The sequence below is a fragment of the Empidonax traillii genome, unplaced genomic scaffold, assembly GCF_003031625.1.
Source record: "Empidonax traillii isolate 1590-97213 ecotype Southwest subspecies unplaced genomic scaffold, ASM303162v1 scaffold1000:size392382, whole genome shotgun sequence".
Taxonomy (NCBI): domain Eukaryota; kingdom Metazoa; phylum Chordata; class Aves; order Passeriformes; family Tyrannidae; genus Empidonax; species Empidonax traillii.
The window spans coordinates 161,061-179,210 of NW_020956193.1; the positions used below are offsets into that span (position 1 = coordinate 161,061).

At 56.9% G+C, this 18,150-nt stretch overlaps 2 protein-coding genes across 3 annotated transcripts; both read right to left on the reverse strand.

The window, feature by feature from the left end:
• Positions 1-255: 255 nt before the first annotated feature.
• Positions 256-13,196, reverse strand: ZDHHC18 (zinc finger DHHC-type containing 18). 2 transcript variants are annotated; one of them, XM_027903935.1, is made up of 10 exons: positions 12,943-13,196; positions 10,501-10,661; positions 8,922-9,071; positions 7,549-7,686; positions 7,018-7,066; positions 6,642-6,744; positions 5,166-5,275; positions 3,905-4,004; positions 1,871-1,962; positions 256-1,011 (listed from the first exon to the last, which is right to left on the reverse strand). In XM_027903935.1, the coding sequence occupies exons 1-9, from the start codon at positions 13,194-13,196 to the stop codon at positions 1,921-1,923; spliced, it is 1,107 nt and encodes a 368-aa protein (XP_027759736.1). In that variant the 3' UTR covers positions 256-1,011; positions 1,871-1,920. The 2 variants fall into 2 exon arrangements, with proteins under 2 accessions (XP_027759736.1, XP_027759737.1); XM_027903936.1 differs by lacking the exons at positions 256-1,011; positions 1,871-1,962 and having other exon boundaries at positions 3,593-4,004.
• An 855-nt stretch (positions 13,197-14,051) lies between these two features.
• On the reverse strand, positions 14,052-17,265 carry LOC114068056 (GPI mannosyltransferase 2-like). The gene is made up of 4 exons (XM_027903925.1): positions 17,205-17,265; positions 16,666-16,819; positions 15,134-16,291; positions 14,052-14,741 (listed from the first exon to the last, which is right to left on the reverse strand). Exons 2-4 carry the CDS (start codon positions 16,750-16,752, stop codon positions 14,445-14,447), a joined length of 1,542 nt encoding a protein of 513 aa, XP_027759726.1. The 5' UTR covers positions 16,753-16,819; positions 17,205-17,265; the 3' UTR covers positions 14,052-14,444.
• Between the last annotated feature and the right edge of the window lie 885 nt (positions 17,266-18,150).

An 18,150-nucleotide genomic window follows, 5' to 3' on the forward strand; every position in this document is an offset into this window, starting at 1 on the left:
GTGCCCCAGGTCCCCCAGGCCCATTGCTCCTTCCTCAGCCTGGCTGCACAGGAGGGTACAAAGCCACGGATGGCTGAGACTTGCCCCAAGGCCACCATGCCACAGCCCAGTTTGGGGAGCTCCTGGCTCCCGTCCCCGTGGCCACACAGCCACTGGCAGAGGGGTGCCAACCCTCTGTGGCTCCCCTTGGCTCCCAGCCCGGCGTGGCACCGGCGTGCCCAGGCACGAGCCGCCCCCAGCAGCCAATCACCGGCCTACAGTAAATAGGAGAAACTTTTATTTTTGTTACAAAAGTCAAAGGCATAAATAGATGGTGAGTCCTACAGGGCTGGGGGCAGGCCTGGCTGCTCCGCTCAGCTCCCAGCCCGGCCGGAGCAGGGGAGGCTGCTCGAGGTGCTGCAGGGCTGGAACTCCTTCCCCTAAAACTAGAGCTGGGCTAAGATGAGGCTGGAAACGGGGAGCCAGGGGGGTTGCAAGGGCAAACTGACCACGTACTAACTCCTGCCTGGAGAGGAGAATCCTCTGGCACACGGAAGGGCTGGTGGGTTTTGGGTGTGTGATGCCACTGGCTGGGCTGTAAACGTTCTGCTGCCAACCTGCTCCTTCCAAAAGCCCGCTGGGGTGCCAGCCACGACCTTCCAGCATCTGCAGCGGGGAGACACCGTCACTGAGGGTCACGCCGGTGGTCACAGGGAGCCACCGGCGGCAGGAGACAGCAGGAACTCCAGTTATTGCACTCGGGTGGGACGGCTGTATGGCTTTGAGCTCCGAACCCGCGGGACGGGCCGTCCCGGCTCCCGGAGCGGGGTTGGAAAAGCTTTTTTTTTTTTTATTTCCTTGTGCACGGCCGCTTTTCCCCTCCCCTCTCCCTGGCGGCGGGAGGGAGGGAGGCGCGGCCGCGCAGCCCTGGCGAGCGGAGGCACTCGTGGTGGTGGTCATGGCTGTGGGCTCAGCTTCCCGTGGGATGCGCCACGGGAGGCGGAGGGCTGCGGGCTGCCAGGGCTCCGGGTGCTGGATCCGCCCGGCGAGAGGGAGAGGAGAGGGGAGGAAGAGAAAAGAGAGGGTTAGTGCCAGAAATATATGAGCAGCAGGAGCAGAGTGGAGAACCTGGGCTTGGGGGCAGAATGGGGACAGTCCGGGATGCAGGAGGAGGAGGAGGAGGAGGAGGAGGGAGGAAGGGGCAGTGGTCTCCAGCACTTCTCCCAAAGCGGTAGGAGCTCGTGGGGTGCTGGAGGGAAGGAGAGAGGCAGCTCTGCAGCCCACAAGTGACACAGGTCATCATGATGTGCCCTGGAAGGAAATTACCTGGGCCACAGGCACATCAGAGAGGGAACCGGGTGTTGCAGAGAGGAAAACAGGCCGAGGGGAGGGAGGGGAGGGACTGCCCGGCCCATGGGGTGGGTCAGGGCTGGAGTTAGAACTCTGCTCCAGCTTCCACCGCTCTGCTCAGGCCACAGCTTGCTCCGAACACTAAATCTCTGCATCCCTGGGGGCCCTTCTCCAGTCCCATCACAGCAGCTCCACCAAACACAAAGCAGCCTGGTGTGTCCTCCAGCCAGCCCCAGGACCCCTCTGCCAACCCCCATCCACACCCCCATCCCACACACCCCCCTTGCCAAGGCCCCAGCACGACACTGGGGGAAACCAAACCCATCCCTCTTCCTGCAAAGCCTTCAGGTGACCCTTCATCCACCCAACCCAGGACTGGCAGGATGGATGGATGGATGGATGGATGGATGGATGGATGGATGGGGCTCATAGATGCCAACACAACCAGAGGGTGATGGGCTCCATGCACAGAGCTGGTCATGCAGTGGAGATGAGATGGGTGGCTCGAGTGGATGGGAGGGAGAAGAAAGTGGTTTCTTACCAGCCAACCCTCAGAAATCAGGGCTAAGGTCCGAGGAGGGGCAAATCCCATCAGGCTGTGCAGGAAATGGCAAAGTCCTGGCAGGCATCCTCCTGGGGAAGACACCAGAGGTTATGCACCTCAGCACCTGCCACGGGGCCAGGGGAGCTGGGAGAGACAGGGAGCACAGATCCCAGTGAGGTGGGTGGGAAACAGACGCTGAGGTGACAACAGGAAGGGGATAAGACTCTGCCCAGCCTGGAGATGTGGGACAGCAAAATCCCTTCACTCCAGCAAGAGTCACAGCAGCACCAGCTGCTGCTCATCCCTCATAGCAGGATGTTCCAAGAGCTTCCAGGTGAGGCCTGAGCCTAAAAGAGTCCAGCTGCCATCTGAGAGATGCCAAACACCGAGACACCTGCCCTCTTCTGTCTTCAGGGAATAAAATAATAACCCAAGCAATTAACTCTTTAAAAATAGAATTTTATTGAGTAACAAAGGAAACTGGTTTAAATAAAAACAGGAAGGATTCTGGCCCCTGGTAAACCCCCCCAACGCTGCTCCTCTGCCCTCCCCCAGGCACAGGCACACAATGTACAGAGCATGATGCTGGTGAATTCAGGGGGGCTGGGCTGCCCCCCAAAACGTGCTGCCTCTGCCTGAGGTTGAAATAGGTGTGTCTGATCCACGGAAACCTAATGAGCAGCTCAACACTGCAAGCCCCTGCCCTGGTGCCAACGTGCACAACGCTCCCCGCCCCGGGTAGAAAACGTTCTATGTAGAAAAAAACCCCTACAAATTGTGCAAAAACATCCAGCAGCTTTTAATAACTTGATTCAAGTATTGCTACAAGGTTTGTGGCTCTCCCTGCACTCCAGGGACACAGAGCTGGCTGCAGAGTGATGGTCATGGGTGAGCCCAGGCGGTTGGAATCACTCCTGAGAGACTGGGGACATCCCTTCATGGATGAGCCCAGGAGGCTGGAATCACTCCCAAGGTGCTGGGACCAGCCCTGGGGGACACTCTGCTGTCCAGAAACCCAAACCAAGAGCAGATCATGAGGTTATCAGGCCCTCTCACTGCTTCCTCTGGAAAACTCTACCTAGAAAGGGTGCAACCCTCAGGAATTCACACTTTTCTGTTGATTTGTGGTCTCCTACAGACAGGACATAACCCTGGCAGGCTACAGCTCCCAAATATGATGGCTGCAGACTTGCCAACCTGCATGTCATGAGGGGAGTCACAGAGCACAGAGTGTTTCTTCTTCCCTGTTAAAGGAGGGTCCCCCAAACTCGTGTGTGCTGCTGCAAAACGTGTCTGACCGACCGGCAGGGCCGAAACACGGAGTCCTTCAGCCCCTCCCTCAGCAGCCAGCCAGAAAACAGGATCAGCAGCACCTGGGATATCCTCACTAACTTTTAGGTCTGCTGGGAGCCAGAGTCCTCCCAGCTGAACAGCCCAACTTACCACGGCACAGCAGCTCCTGGACAAGGAAAGCCGCTCCGGCAGCGGCCGAGGGGAGACCCCGGCTGTGAAGGGACAGAACGGCCCTTCCACATCAGAACAGGGGAGCAGGATGTGTTCGTGGAGACAACAGGGATACCAAGGAGCTTGGACCTCCTCCAGCCCAGAGTGGGAAACATTTTCCAGTCCCCACCTGCCACCCTTGGCCCACCTCAGAATTCCCAGCGGGAATCACAGCGATCCACTGGAGCACACGCTGGGGGCTCCGAGGTGCAGCTTTTGGCACGAGTCCCAGAGTCCCACAAGCTGTCAGGCTCTGCCAGCCAAAAAGTCCTGACAGGCCACATCACAGTGAAACAAATAAACAAACAAACAAACAAATAATAAATAAATGTAAAAAAAAAAAAAGAAAAAAGAAAAAAAGAAAAAGAAGGCAACGTATGGCTCGAGTGAGTCTTTGGCAGCTCTGGGTCACAGGGCTGTCCTGCCTGAGGCTGGGGAGGTGGTGAGAGGGGAAGGTACTGGCTGGAGCAAGGTGCAGGCACAGCAGGCACTGGGAACATCACAGCACTGCTAGGGAAGGCCTCCTACCATGCTGGTGTCAGTTTTGGCTCCAAAGGAAGGGATTTCGCTCTTAGGACTGGATGGGGTCCCGTTATCTGGCTGGATAAATCCTCTTCTGTCTATCAAACTGGAGAACAGAAAGGGAAGAGGAGTTAAGGGAATGAAGATTCTGAAGCCAGGAGCTCCCAAGCCACAGGGAGGGCTCCCCCTGGGAGCTGCCAAACAAAGCAGGGCAGGATGCTGGAGAACAAACCACAAGCTTGTCACACGAGCCACCAGCCAGCCCACAGGCACAGAGAGCTTTGGGTCACCACAAACCCAAAAGGGAACTGGCCAAAGGTCTTCACAGCACAAAACCAACTGACTGAGGAAAGAACTGGAGTAAAACCCTATTCTCATCCCCACAACCTCCCAGCTAACAGCTGGGCTCCCTGAATCCACAGATTTAGCAGCTCTGAACGGCAGCACTGGCATTTTGGCACATGTGAACCCAACAAAGATCTTGGGGGGGGGCACTTCAGAGCAGGGCCTGATGTAGCTGTAGACGTGACTTTGACCCTCCATGCTGCTGCTGTTACAGATTTAGCACCTTGGAGATGCTTCACCTGAATCCAAATTGGATCCTCTGAACAGGCTCATCTCGTGGATCCCCACGTGCCCCAGGACAGAGCAAGAGCTCCAAGGCAGGTCCTCAGCTCCTGTGGCAGAGCCTGACTCTGCCCAACTGCACCATCTTGTGACCAAGCAGTGATTATCCTGTGCTGCAGGTGACTCACACCTAGGTAAGAGCGTTTGGGGGGGGGTGATCCTGAGCAGTCCAGGTGATCCAAGTGTTGGTAGAGCCCAAGGTCTCTGCACTGGCTGGTGTAGTCAGAGTACAGGAGGAAAAACATGCTGAAAATCATAGAATCGTGGAATGGTTTGGGGTGGAAGGGACTTAAGAGTCATCTCATTCCAACCCCCTGCCATGGGGACGAGAAGTAATGTCAGTACTAGCATTGACCATCTTCTGCCAAGCCCTTTGATGCTGTGACTCTCCCCTTATTCAGCTGCAGGACGTGTTTTATCTTCAAGTTCCATGAAACAGTTACAAGTCACCCAAACTCATCAAGCTCCAACACAGAAGCAACAGTTCATCTCCCACTCACTGCAGAGTGGGAAACTGTTTCCTCCACATCACCAAAGCAGATGTGTTTGTGCTGGGAGTTTCCCCTGAACCACGATGAATCCATCCTTTCCCACAGAGCAGGATGCCATTCCCAAGGCTGTGGAGGCCCAAGGCTCTTACCTGGGATGGAATGGTCCACACAGCACCGCACAGCAGTTTGTGAGGATACTTTTATGGCTGTAGGGATTGGCAAACTCTGAGCCCCTCTTATTTGACCAGGACCCTTTGATCTGAAAGGGGAAGGATGGACACAGATCAGGATGGGAAAGATGTGGGAGCAGATAATGACAGGATGATGGACTCAATACTGGACTCGTTCGGGTCCTCGCTTGCGAGGTTGAAGGTTTCTCTTGCTGCAAACATCCTCCCTCTTTGCTTTAACAAGCAGCAAAGTGCTGCCTCTTCCTATGCCAAGATTCAGCCTTGCAGCTGGAAAGCTCTGAAGCTGTGCCCTCCCTGTGCTGCGTGGCAACGTGTCACTGTCACCACCTGCCACGCCAGCCTCCTCCTCCTCGTCATCCTCCCCTCTCCAAGGCTGAAAGCCCATCAGAGCAGGACTCCAGCTCGTGGTCCCTCTTGGGCCCCTCAGGGCTTGAACAAACAAGGAGGGGATTCCCAGCTCAGGCTGCAACCAACAGCCTTCTGTGTGTCCCCACCCTGAGCAGCTGTCACAGGACTCTGCTTTCGAAACCCCGGCCGCAGCAGGCGTGGGCACACACGGGTGGGCAGATGCTATACCTGGCCTCAGGCCCCCAGCTCCAGTGAACCATTTACCAGCACATTTACCAGCACATTTCCTCCTCTTGCTTTTATTTCCTCCCCCCTCCAGCTGCAACAGAAGGCTGGCAATGAGGCCAGAGAGGCAATGGGCCGCTGGTGCTCTTGAAATTGGGGTACAACTTCCATGAGCTTCACTTACACTGCCTTGAGCAGTTCTGCCACACCTCAAGTGGAGAGGAAAGGGGAAAAAGCCAAAAAAAAAAAAAAAAGGGATGCAAACCTGCCTTCTGCAGTGCTGGAAGCTTCCAGCAAGGATGATTACAGGTACTTCTGGCCAGAAGGGTGAATTTTGATTCCGAGGATCAGACAGATCCTGCTTTTCCATACAATTTGCCCCACTCAGGGCACTCATTTGGCCCTTGGAGTCTGCATGCACGTCAGATTTGAAGGTAAATCTCATCAGATGTCTGTGCATTATTTGCTAATTAGAGATGAGGAACCGCCAGAGACAAAGGGACTCGCCCAGGGTCTCAGAGGAAACCCGTGGTTACACAGGATGCTGAATTCACATCATCAAATAAATCTCTGGGGCCAGCCTTCCCTTTTTTAATCTCAGAACTCCTAATTTTAAGCGAGGCCACAAACAGACTGGAAAAAACACACACGTGATGGTTCTAACTCAGCTACCTGAAACTGCAGCCTGAATGCCCTGGGCACAGGCTGCTCGCTCTGCACTGGGTTATCACAGGCAGCACATCTTACAGAAACACTGCACTGAGACAGCCAAGGATTCCCTGAAAACCTGCTCAGGATGGATCAGGGGCAGCCTGGCAGAAGGAGCATCCAGGTACTGATACAGAAGGACAAGGTACTTACATCTTCATTTGTCGTCAGGTTGGAGGCGACTAAATAAGTGTGAAAACCTGAGAGGCCCAAAATAGACCAGACTGAGAAAAAACAGATCACCAGCTCCAGCACAGTGAAGTAAAAGTCAAGGAACTCTCAAGGAACAAAATCATCCTGCAAGGAGAGGCAGAGGACTGTTTGGGGAGGTTTGGGCAAGCTTCCCATTCCCTGTGCCGGTCTGCAGGGATCCACCAAGGCACAGCCTGTTCCAGCTGCTTCCCTCTCCATCTAAACTTGCAAACTGGGAAACAAGTTTGTCACCCACCCTTACAAAGAGCTCTTGGCCCCTCCCTGTTTAATTAGTACTGCTGGGCACCCCAAGCAGCCGCTGGCAGCACAAGGATATCTTGCGGGTGTCGTCTTCAGAGTGGCCAGGAATCCATCCCTCTGAGAGCCTGCAAAGCAAAACGGGACAAGGAATGGCATCCCCTCAGGCAGCCCTGCCTCTCCAGCCAAAACTCCCCTCCTGAGCAGGCAGACACCTCCCTGTGAGCTCTGGATCTGCCTGTCTGCCTGAGCAACATCTGCAGTCTGGGACTTGGCAGAAATGTCAGCGCACACACACGGCTCCAGGAGATTTGGGGCTGATGGGAAAGTCACCTTCTCTGTCAGGTTAGGGGTGGATTCACCACCGGCTCGTCTGCTCTGGGTGGGGAGAACTCCATCCCCAGCTCTCAGGCAAGCAAGGTGCAGGTGGATCTGTGGTTCCCTGAAGTCTGGGGCCCCGTTTACTCGAGACCCATGCTCAAAACCCTGGTGTAACCCAACCAGGCCCTTCCCATGCTCTGTCCCAACAGGAGCAGTGACCCAGAGCTGCCTGAGGTTGTTGGTGGCCCTGAGCACAGCACACAGCAGCGGCAGGACCTGTGGTACTCACGCAGGGTGAGGTGGGTGACGACGCAGGCGAAGATGAAGGCGGTCAGGAAGGAGAGGGAGAGGATGAAGGCGTAGAAGTAGCGATAGTTGCGCTTCCCCACGCAGTTCCCCACCCAGGGGCAGTGGTGATCGAATCTCTCTGGAACACAGGGGCACGTGAGGGACAAAGTGAGGACTCCTGCCACCTCAACCCCAAAGTGGAGCAGGCTCTGCTCAGACTCCAAAAACGAGGAGCTACAAATCGAGCTTCCACCCACCATCCGGAGACCGCAACCTCTCCACAGCAGCAGCAGCAGCAGCACGTAGGCACAAAGTTTCAGTGGAGCATTGCTGCCTGCTCACATGGTCTTTTTTGCCATCAAACCTTTCCTCTCACAACCTGTTAAACACAAGCCTTGTGACTGGTAACTATCACTACAGCCTGAAAGGGAAGAGGGACGGGGCAGGAGTTCTTCCAGCTCCCAGCGGCGCTGGGTGTGTGTGCACGTGGCAATCGCTGCTCCCTCCTGGTGTGTCAGCTCCCCACTCTTTCTTAGGGGCAGAAACACTTCTCCAAGCTATAAAGATACACCTCAAAACCCACAGAAACTGCCTGGGAACCTGGGGAAGGTGCAGCGTATCTGCAAACACCCTAATGAAAGGGCTGACAAGACTGTGGTAACCATTTCATGGGGAGCATCACTGCAAACACCACCCCCAGCACAGCCTGCTCCCCCAGACACCTCCTCTGCAAACGCTGCTGCTTTCCAGCCTCAGGAGGAGGCACAGCCACCCAGGGCTATCCCCAAACACCAGCAGCTACGATGGTGTCTCTGCCAGCCTGGGGACAGCAAGGCCACACACAGCAAGGAGCCTGCAGCAAACCTCATTCGGTGGAGGCCTGAACTGCATTTTTCAGAACCATCCTTCCAGGAGCAGGAAAAACAGAGACACAGAGTCTTGGATCTAAGCCACTGCACTGGTGCTGCTTTCACTTTAAATGGGAACGAGACAGACGCCCCCATTACTTTGTTTTTTAATCCTTTAGAAGAAAAAGCAATCTGTCCAGGAACACAAGCGACAGGATCCGTGACACGACTCAAGGGAATGGTATTGAAGTTGTGTCAGGGGAGGTTTAAGTCGGATATTAGGGAGAGGTTCTTCCCCCAGAGGGTGTTGGGGCACTGAATAGGCTCCCCAGGGCAGTGGGCACAGCACCAAGGTTCAAGGAGCTTTGGGAAGACGCTCTGAGGGACAGGGTGGGATTGCTGGGGTGTTGTGGGCAGGGCCGGGAGCTGGACTGGATGACTCTTCCAGCTCCAGATCTCCTCTGATCACACAGTTAACCCCCTTTTCCCCCTCAGACAGCAGCCCCTCTGCCCCTGCCCTGCTCACCGACGCAGTTGTCGCAGACGCTGCAGTGGGAGGTGCGCGGGGGGCGGAACATCTTGCAGGTGTAGCAGTACTTGAGCTTCACCACGTACTTGTTGATCACCACCTCCATGGTGCGGGCGGGAGGGCGGTACGTGGAGGTCCCCATGCTGTCTGCAAGGGCAAGGAGGGACACTCAGACCCTGCACCCCCACCCTGAGCTGCTTCCCGGCACGGGGAAGGGGCTGGCACGTGCTCCTGAAAGCCAAGAGGCAGCCAGGAACTCCCCTCAGCTCCTCACAGCATTATTTATGTCCTCCCTTTGTTCAGTGGCAACGCTGCTGGGATGCCAAGAGGAAGCAGTAAGTGCCCAGTGCTGTGAGAACGTCAGGCAGTTTCGAAATAGGGGGTGTAAAGCAGTGCCCAGCTCGTCTCTGCGCGTCCAGCAGGTCACAACATCCGTGAATGCGCGTGTGGTTCCTCCTCTGCTCTGACAGCAGTCAGGGTGGCCTCAGCAGGAGCATCCCTGCCACTGCCAGCACACCACCTGCCACCCCACAGCTGGAGCTGTGGCACCACCGGCCTCAAGGGAACTCATTTCCATCACTGCAGGTGCCAAGTGCTCCAGCAGATTCCCTGAGATTTGAGGTGTGTGTTTTCATAGCCATGAGAGGATTCCTCCTCCTCCTCCCCAAGGTGGAAAGTGAAGATTTCTAAAAACACAAGTTATATCTGTGTGGGATGCCACTTCATTATTCTCTGGGGACTGGCAGCTGGAGACTGCTGCCCTGCAAAGCAAAAGCTGGAAAAACCCCTGCATCATGTTTGCAATTTTGGGAATTATTCCTTTCAGTCCCTCCCAAAAGAGCACCTTCCCAGCTCTGAGGGAGTCTTTGAAAACAGTGATGCAACAGTGAGCATGTTAAGAGGATAATAAGTGGATTATATTAACAGGAACAGCTGGCACATCAGGCAGCATCTGCAGCCAGATTACTGCTTTGGGCCCTTATAAATAGAAACATTGGATCATCACTCCGGGGATATTTTAAACCCATTTTTTAAGTCAGATGTAGAATTACTGCCTTGCAACTGTCTTCAGTGGGACAGACTCAAGCTGTCTCACACCAGCTTTGCTAAAGCATTTTTTTACAACCAGCCACACCAACAAGGTCCAAAGCTCCTGGATGCAAACACCTTCTTGGCTGTCCCCAAACCAGCGTGACAGAGCAGTTTTCAGAGGAGGACAAACATCAGCCTCCACTAAAGAACACCCTGCAGCACGGCAGGCTCAGTGGCAAAGCACGATCTTAAAAAGCATTAATTATCCTTCAACTTTGCTGCCTGGGAAGGCGATGGGACTGAGCAGGAATAAATACCACCCCTGATGCTCTGCAGATCCTCTCTGAGCACTGCCTGCTGTGCTGGAGGAGCTCGTTGCACCTCTTACCAGGACTCACAATCTGATACTCTGATTTCTTCTCCCCCTCCCCGGACAACCAGTAAGGAGCCAAGACCCAAAAAGTGGGGCTCACTGGAATGTGTGTGTGCACGGACACACAGCCATGCACTGAACCAAACAGGGCAGAGGGAACAGAGTTCTCACCAATCCGTTTTTCCAGGTCTGCTGCTTCACTTGGGGTGGCTCTGGGCAGGATTCCTGGGTCTCTGAAGCTTGTCTGGAGCAGGCAGCTGATGACAAAGAAGAAGAGGACGGCGGCGATGATGGGGATGGCCAAGGTCAGGTGAGTGGCAAGGAAGGGGCAGCTGTTAAAAACATGGATAAAATGGCATTGTTATCAAGCACTGTAGAGAACCAGGTGCCAGCTGGGACACTCCCACCAGGAATTATCACAGGGTAGTGGGCTCAAGCACTGCTGCTTTGTGGAGACCTCTGGGTGTGACAGCCTTTTTGGGGTTATCAACCTTTCTGGAGGTGTCCTGTGCAGAGCCAGGAGCTGGAATCAATGATCCTTGTGGGTCCCTTCCAGCTCTGGATATTCTGATTCAACGAACAGCAAGAGCTGGAGTGGCGCTGCTTCCTGGCCACCAAGACACACCAAGGCCCCTGCACGCCACCTCTTTTGTCTTCTGAAGAACCAGAATCACATCTCAAAAACCCCCTCAAAGCTGCCCCAAAGCCTGGTCACCTCTACAGCAGCACCACCAGGAAGACAAAAACAGCAGAGGACACACACAGTGCCACAGGCCCCTCCTGCAGAGGGGTTTGCTGTCACAAGCACTGATCACACGCTGCACAGACGGACAGGCTGCCCCAGCCCTGGTGTCTGTGGGCAGTGCTCAGGCTCAGCAATGCTCTGCAGCGGTTTTGAGAGGATTAAGCAACTTTTGTTTCACCTCCCGAGCTCAGCTGTCCCAAACAAAGCAGCCACCAAGCAACAAAGCCCCTTCAGCCCAAGCCCCTTGGTTGTCTCTCTGGCAGAGGGACAGAAGGGTCTGTGAAAGGAGAGATGTGATCTTGTTATCAACTCTTTCCTGGGAGAATCTCTGGTGCCCAGTTTGCCCCATCGGGGAACAAGAAATCACATAAATCAGAGAATTCCAGAATGGTTTGGGTTGGAAGGGACCTTATAGATCATCCAGTTCCACCCCCTGCCATGGGTAGGGACATCTTCCACTATCCCACATTGCTCCAAGCTCCATCCAACCTGGCCTTGGACACTTCCAGGGATGGAGCAGCCACAGCTTCTCTGGGCAACCTGCTCCAGGTTTTCCCATAAAAACACGAAGTGTAGACACAAGCAAGACTGCTGTAAATCCAGCAAACTGTAACCCGTGACAGGGAGGTATCCTGCTAAAATAACAACTCGGAAAGCCCCAGGGCATCTTCAACCCCAAGAGAGTGACTCGGCAAGGAGGGAGACAGAGCAGATGTCCTCTGCAGGGCCACACAAAGCAGTCACTGTGCTAGAGCTGCCCGTTAGTCCCAGACCCAGCGGAGGGAGCTGTCAGGGGCACGGATGGCGCGAATAAAGGAGTTTTTCCAGCGGGATGCTGTGACTGCCTCCCGCAGCTGCCTGCCCCTCTCGGCTCATCTGACTTCTCAGAACCTCTAATCCGATCAAATGCCTTCATCTCACCGCCAGCAGGCTCTGCAAGCTTTACTCCAAGACTTGCAGGGAGTCCAAAGGCAGGCACTGCCCTCCCGCTCCAGGGAAAAGCATCTCCCTTCCCTCCCGAGGCAGGGCAGCAGAATCCCTCTGAGGTGCCAGTAACCCGCGGTGCTCCTTCCCTGGTTCCCCAGGGCAGTGCAGGACATAACGGGGTGCTCCTGGCTCTCCCCTCTCCCAGGGTGCAGGAGCAGGGAGCTTCCCTGGAGCAGCTTTCCAAAGGAAAGGGGGCTTGGGACATGCAGCTCCCTCTTCCCCGGACACGGCTGCACAACGGGGGCAGAGCTCCAGTGCAGACCCTCGAGGTGGGACCCCCAAGGATTTCACCACTTAACAGAAACACTAAACCGAGATCCCAGAGGTGGACAAAGCCCACCAGCCTCGGGGGTTCCCGGGCTGCAATTTTGGGCCAGTGCTGTCCTTGGGAGCAGGAGGGGACATTGGGTCAGGGTGGGGAGGGGGTTATTTAGAGACCGTGGGGGATCCTGGGGAGATGTTAAACCCCTCCCCGGGGCCAGACTAAGCAAACAAGGTGCAGGGGGACCTCTGGGCCCCCATAAACACACCTGGGGACAGGTGATGGGGCAGTGACTGCCTGCAAAGGGGGTCTGGGGACAGTGACTGCCTGCAAAGGGGGTCTGGGGGCAGTGACTGCCTGAAAGGGGGTCTGGGGGCTGTACGCTGGGGAAAGGGCTTGGAGGGGTCAGTGGGGAGGAAGGGGGGATAACGGGGCTCCCACGGAGGGGGGAAGGTGCCCCCCCAGCCCACCTCCCTCCACCACGAGGACAAGGGTGGGATGCCAACCAACCCCCAGCTCCCCCGAACGGAGGGGGCTCAAAGAGGGGGGGGACAAGGGCTGACTGCGGGGAAGGAGCCGAGGGACAGCCCCCGCACGGCCTCACCGCCCCCAGACTCACTCGAAGGCGAAGAAGAGGCCGCTGGTGACCAGGATGAGGCCGAGGGTGAGGACGAAGACGCCGCTGTGCCGCGCCAGCATGAGGCGGCCGCCGCAGAAGAAGCGGTTGCGGCCCGGGAACACCTCCCACTTCCTGCGGGGCCGCCGCGGCCGCGGGGGGACGGCGGGCGGCGGGGGCGGCGAGGCGGCTGTGCCCGGGCCCGGAGTCGCCGCCGCCGCCCCGGGCGGGATCTGCCGGTACTCGCAGTCCTTCATGGCCCCGCCGCGGCGCCCGGAGCCCCGGCCCGGCCCGGCCCCGCTCCCGGCCCGGCCCCGCTCCCGGCCCGGCCCCGCTCCCGGCCCGGCCCCGCTCCCGGCCCGGCCCCGCTCCCGGCCCGGCCCCGCCGGTGCCGCCCCGCGCCCCGGGCCCGCCCCGCTGCACAGCGCCCCCTGCCGGCCCGCCGCCATAACCGGAGCGCGCTCGGACCGGAGCGGCCGAGCCCGAGCCCGGGACCCTGATCCCCATCCCGATCCCGGGACCCTGATCCCCGTCCCGAGCCCGGGACCCTGATCCCCATCCCGATCCTGGGACCCTGATCCCCATCCCGAGCCCGGGACCCCGAGCCCCATCCCAACCTCGACCCCGGGACTCCTGATCCCCATCCCGAGCCCAGGACCCTGATCCCCATCCCGAGCCCGGGACCCCGAGCCCCATCTCGACCCCGGGACTCCTGATCCCCATCCCGAGCCCAGGACCCTCGATCCTGACCCCGCCCCCGATGCTGACCCCGGGACCCTCGATCCTAATACCCTAAGCCAGAAATCCCCGACCCCAATCCCAACACCAACACCCATCCCGATCCCAACCCTGACCCCGATCCCGAAATCCCAGACCCCAATCCCAACACCAATCTCTATCCGAACCTCGGGACCCCTGACCCCTACCCCGATCCCAACCCTGACCTCGGATCCCAATCCCAACCTCGGGACCTTCCATCCCAACGCCGCCCCCTGCCCGGCACAGTGGGGTGAGCCGCCCCTCCGGTAACTTTCACGTGTTTATTAGGGATGTGCGAGTTCCCAAACACACCGGCCCCAGTCCCGCCACCCCTCCCTTGGCCCAGCCCCAGCCCAGCCTGGCTCGGAGCCGTGGAGAAGGAACCAGCGTGGTCTGAGCTGCTCACAGCAGCTGGATCCTCCCTGTCCTCCAGCTGTGCCCACCAACAACGCCCCAGAGGGTTCCCAAATCCATCACGAGGGTCCTGCCATAAATCTCCCGCAGGAGATGCAGGAACCGAGGTGCATTCCCATCCCAGGGAATGGGAATTTTGGCTGTCAGTAATGACAGCAGAGCAGGACACTGCACCATCACACCACGGAGGGACACAGCAGCTCCGTACACACGTAGTAACAAGGGAGTAACACCTTTGTAACTGCAACAGCAGCAGCATCACAGCTACCTCAGGCTTCCAGAAAAAGTGAGTTTCGATTCTGACCGCTCCCAGTCTGGGCCAGCACATCCTGCTACGTCCACGGGAGGAAGTTGCAGTGCAGGAGCAGTCCCAGCAGCCAGTAGCACAGGAAGAATCCCAGGATGCCCTTGCTGAGGGGGGTAATTAATCGCCAGTTCAGCAGCAGCCTCACAACAGGGTTATCAGGAGTCCCTTTCCCACAGGAACCGGGAGATTCGCCTAGGACAGACCTCCCAGAGGGTGGATTATCAGTCCCTGTGCTCCAGAGTAAAGGTTCGTGTTCCTGAAGCAGGTGAGCTGAGAACCAGTACAGGATGGGAGAGGAGGAGCCAAGGAACCGGGTCAGCACCTGGAGACAACAGGCAGAGCAAAAATCACACCAACTTTGGTTATTCTTTCACTGGAACTCCCAAACTTTGGTGCCACCAGCTGTGCTCTGGATCTTTCCACTGCCATCCATTAAGCTCGGCCCAACATGACAAGGATCCAGTATCCTTGGCCCCCAAGGACAGCAGTGTAGTTACACCAGAGCCACTGATCCCTGTCACCGCGTCCCCATCACACTGAGCACCCAGCAAGCTCTTTGGGAACTCTCCAGAGGAACTAACTGGCTTCGGATTCTCTGGGGAAGTAGCTCCCAAAGAGGAAAGGCAAAGCTTTTGGTTTCCATTCCCCACAGCTTTGGGCTGTGCCTGTCCCTCCCTCAGACCCCATAAGGAATGTGTGCCATGAGTATCCTACCTGCACGTGCATGCAGGAGAATCCAAAGGCCAGCAGGGCCATGGCATGGACCACGTACACGAAGGCAGCAGGGCAGCAAAATCCATCTCTTGGCTTTTCCTCCTCTTCGCTCTTACTTCTCTCCAGACCAAGAGTCAGGCAGTGCCGGGGGTTTGTGCTGACGTAGGTCCAGGCAGCCCACGAGACCAGAAGGGTCACAGGCAAAGCCAGCAAGAAATTCGGGATCTGCCTGAGCTCAAAGTACCTTAGAAAGCCCACATTCCAGTAAGCGTCTTGGATGTAGGAATAGACCACAGGGACCCTCCAGGAGCACCAAGGGGGTTTAGCCCCATCCATGGCTGCCAGATGATAGCCCTTGTCCCGAGCCAGCTGCAGCAGTGGCTCGGGAATGGCCCGATCCAGGCCGGTGCCAGGACCACAGAACCTCACGTAGGCATAGTACTGAAACACAGCAAAAGGCAGAAAAATGCCAGCACTCATCAGGACCGCTGGAGATGCCAGGCTAAGGAGCTGCTTCCACAACAGAGGGAGCTTCCTTAGGGATCCCGGTCCCACCTGCAGCTGGAGGGCAAAGCGCTTACCCTGGGAGTAGAGTAAGAAGCCAGCGTTAATCAGCCCGTTGGCGCGCGCCCCAGAAGCCAGGGAGAAGAGCAGCCCACTGAGCCAGCTCTGCCCCTTCTCCAGCTGCCACATGGCAGCGAATGCCAGGAAAGCAAACACGCTCTCCGAGTAAGCGGCTGCCATGAACACGTTGGCAGGGCTGAGGGAGAAGAGAAGGGCAGCGAGGAAAGCCACGCGGCGCCGCCGCAGCACGACGCGGCCCAGCTCGTACAGGGCAGCGGCTGCCAGGGCGGAAAACAGGGAATTCAGCAGCACGGCCGAGAGCAGGAGGCGGCTCCGCAGCCGCAGCAGCCGCTGCAGGGGCCACAGGAACCCCCTGGCCATGGCCCACAGGCTCAGGGGGTAGAGCGGGAGGAAGGCGCAGTTGTGCTCGTACAGGTATCCGTGCTCCGCGATGAAGAGGAAGTGCTCTGCGTCCCAGTGGGACAGCCCGCCCAGCAGCCACTCCACCAGCACATCCCACGGGCTGGGCTCCGACAGCCGAGGGGGAGAGAAGGCGTCTGCGGCGTGGTCCGGGATCAGCAGGTTAAAGACAGCCTGGGAAAAAGAAGAGAGGGTTGAAGACAGGCAGGGATCCTCCGGTACCGAAAGCAGCGGGCAGGAGAACTCCTGGGGTTCAAACAAAGGGATAAGAGCAGCACCAAAGTCAGGCTGAGGGGCCTGCAAGGTTGGGAGAAGGGGCAAACACAATGTTTTTTTGTATCTGAACAGAATAAAGCCATGGGATGTATCCAGGATGAATCCCCATGGAACTGCCCAGGGAAGGCTGCTCAGGCCGCACACGCTCACTCCAGGCACCTCTGCAGCCTCCAGGTTTCCCCATTGAGCAGAAACACCTCATGAGGAGAGAAGCCTGGGAGCAGCAAACTCCAGCTGTCCCAGCCCCTCTGGCTGAAGGACAGGACACTTGCCTGCAGCAGCAGCGTCAGGGCTCGGCAGCGCCCGGCGAACCACACGACCTCCCGGAGCTGGGGGTCTCCCCTGCTCACCAGCTCCATTCCACGCTTGGAAGTTGCCTCAGTAGGTCACTGATGTCAGGGGAATTCTCCCTCCGGTTTGGGAAGCCTGGGTTGATAAACAGAGAGGACAGAGAAAGGGGTTTCTGGCTTCAGCCTCATTTATAAATGATGCGCCTTTGTTTACTATCAGGCACTTCAAAGGGTGCAAATCTCTATGAACAGGAAAGTCACTGATGGGGAGATGACGCAGAGACCTCTTTGATATTGTTCCTATTAAAAAAAAAATTCCCTGACTTCTTAACCTTGGCTAGGACACAGAGGGAGAGAGGTTATGTCATGTACTCTGAGCCCATTCCTCACCGGACTGGAGTAAATCCCTGGAGCAGACAGGCTCCATAGCTGCCTCAGCAGGAACACCAGCAGCTGGAGCCAGGACTCCGCCAAGCCTCTTCACACACATCCAGTTCCAGTGCAGTGAATGAGATTTAAACCTCTTTTTCTTGGAATGGAGACAGGATTCATGTGGACTCTGAGCGCAACACCCGTGTAAGCAGTTGCTGTTTGCCCCCGCAGAGCCAAGAGTGGATGAGCTCAGCATTTACTCCATGGCACCATCTCTGTCAGAGGAAGGTACACAGGTACACAGCTTTCCCTCAGCCCAGACAGCACCTCCGGGACACAAATTTTGCACCCCTCCACCCTCACCACCTGCAGTTCTCCAGTATTTTGGCAAAACCTCCTGACTCCAGAGCGCGGGCACCTGCCTGGCAAACACACTGCACGTGCTGAGGTGGCTCTCATCCACCTCCTCCCTGCAAATCCCACTTGAAGGATTTAAAACTCCTTGTGGAGCCCCCTTGGTTTAATTCCTGTACTCCCTGGATGAGGTGGTGGCCCAGCTCTGAGCCCCTGGCCCCGTGCCAGGGGAGGGGGGTGGGATCTGCTGTGCAGGTTTTTGAGATAAGACATTTCTTCCGTTGGTTACCCCGGCCACAAACTGCTTTTCAGTTTGAGAAACACACAACCCACAGCTCTCACCGGGTCCCAGTGACACCACATCCTGCACTTCCGTCTGCCCTGGCACTTTGTAACACATAAAGGTCCCCAAATCGATCGCTTGGCAGTCTGAAATCACCCAGAGGGGTCTCTATTGCTGTTTTACTGATGGAGGAAAAACCCTGCCAGGCTGCAACTGCACGAGAGAGCAGGAAGCGAGTCACCAGCAGGGCAAAACCCAAGCTCCAAAACCACTCATTGATAGTTCCAGTCCCCAGCCATGGGGTTATGCTTCTTATTTAGCCACAAATAAAAGTTTCGGAGTTGTTCCTATTCCCCTTGTGCTCCCCAGCACTCCCAAAGCAACTAGTGGGAGGCACATTCTCCTGAATCACGAAGCTGTGACGTTATTTTAAGCGAGGGGACACTTCAACCCAGCTG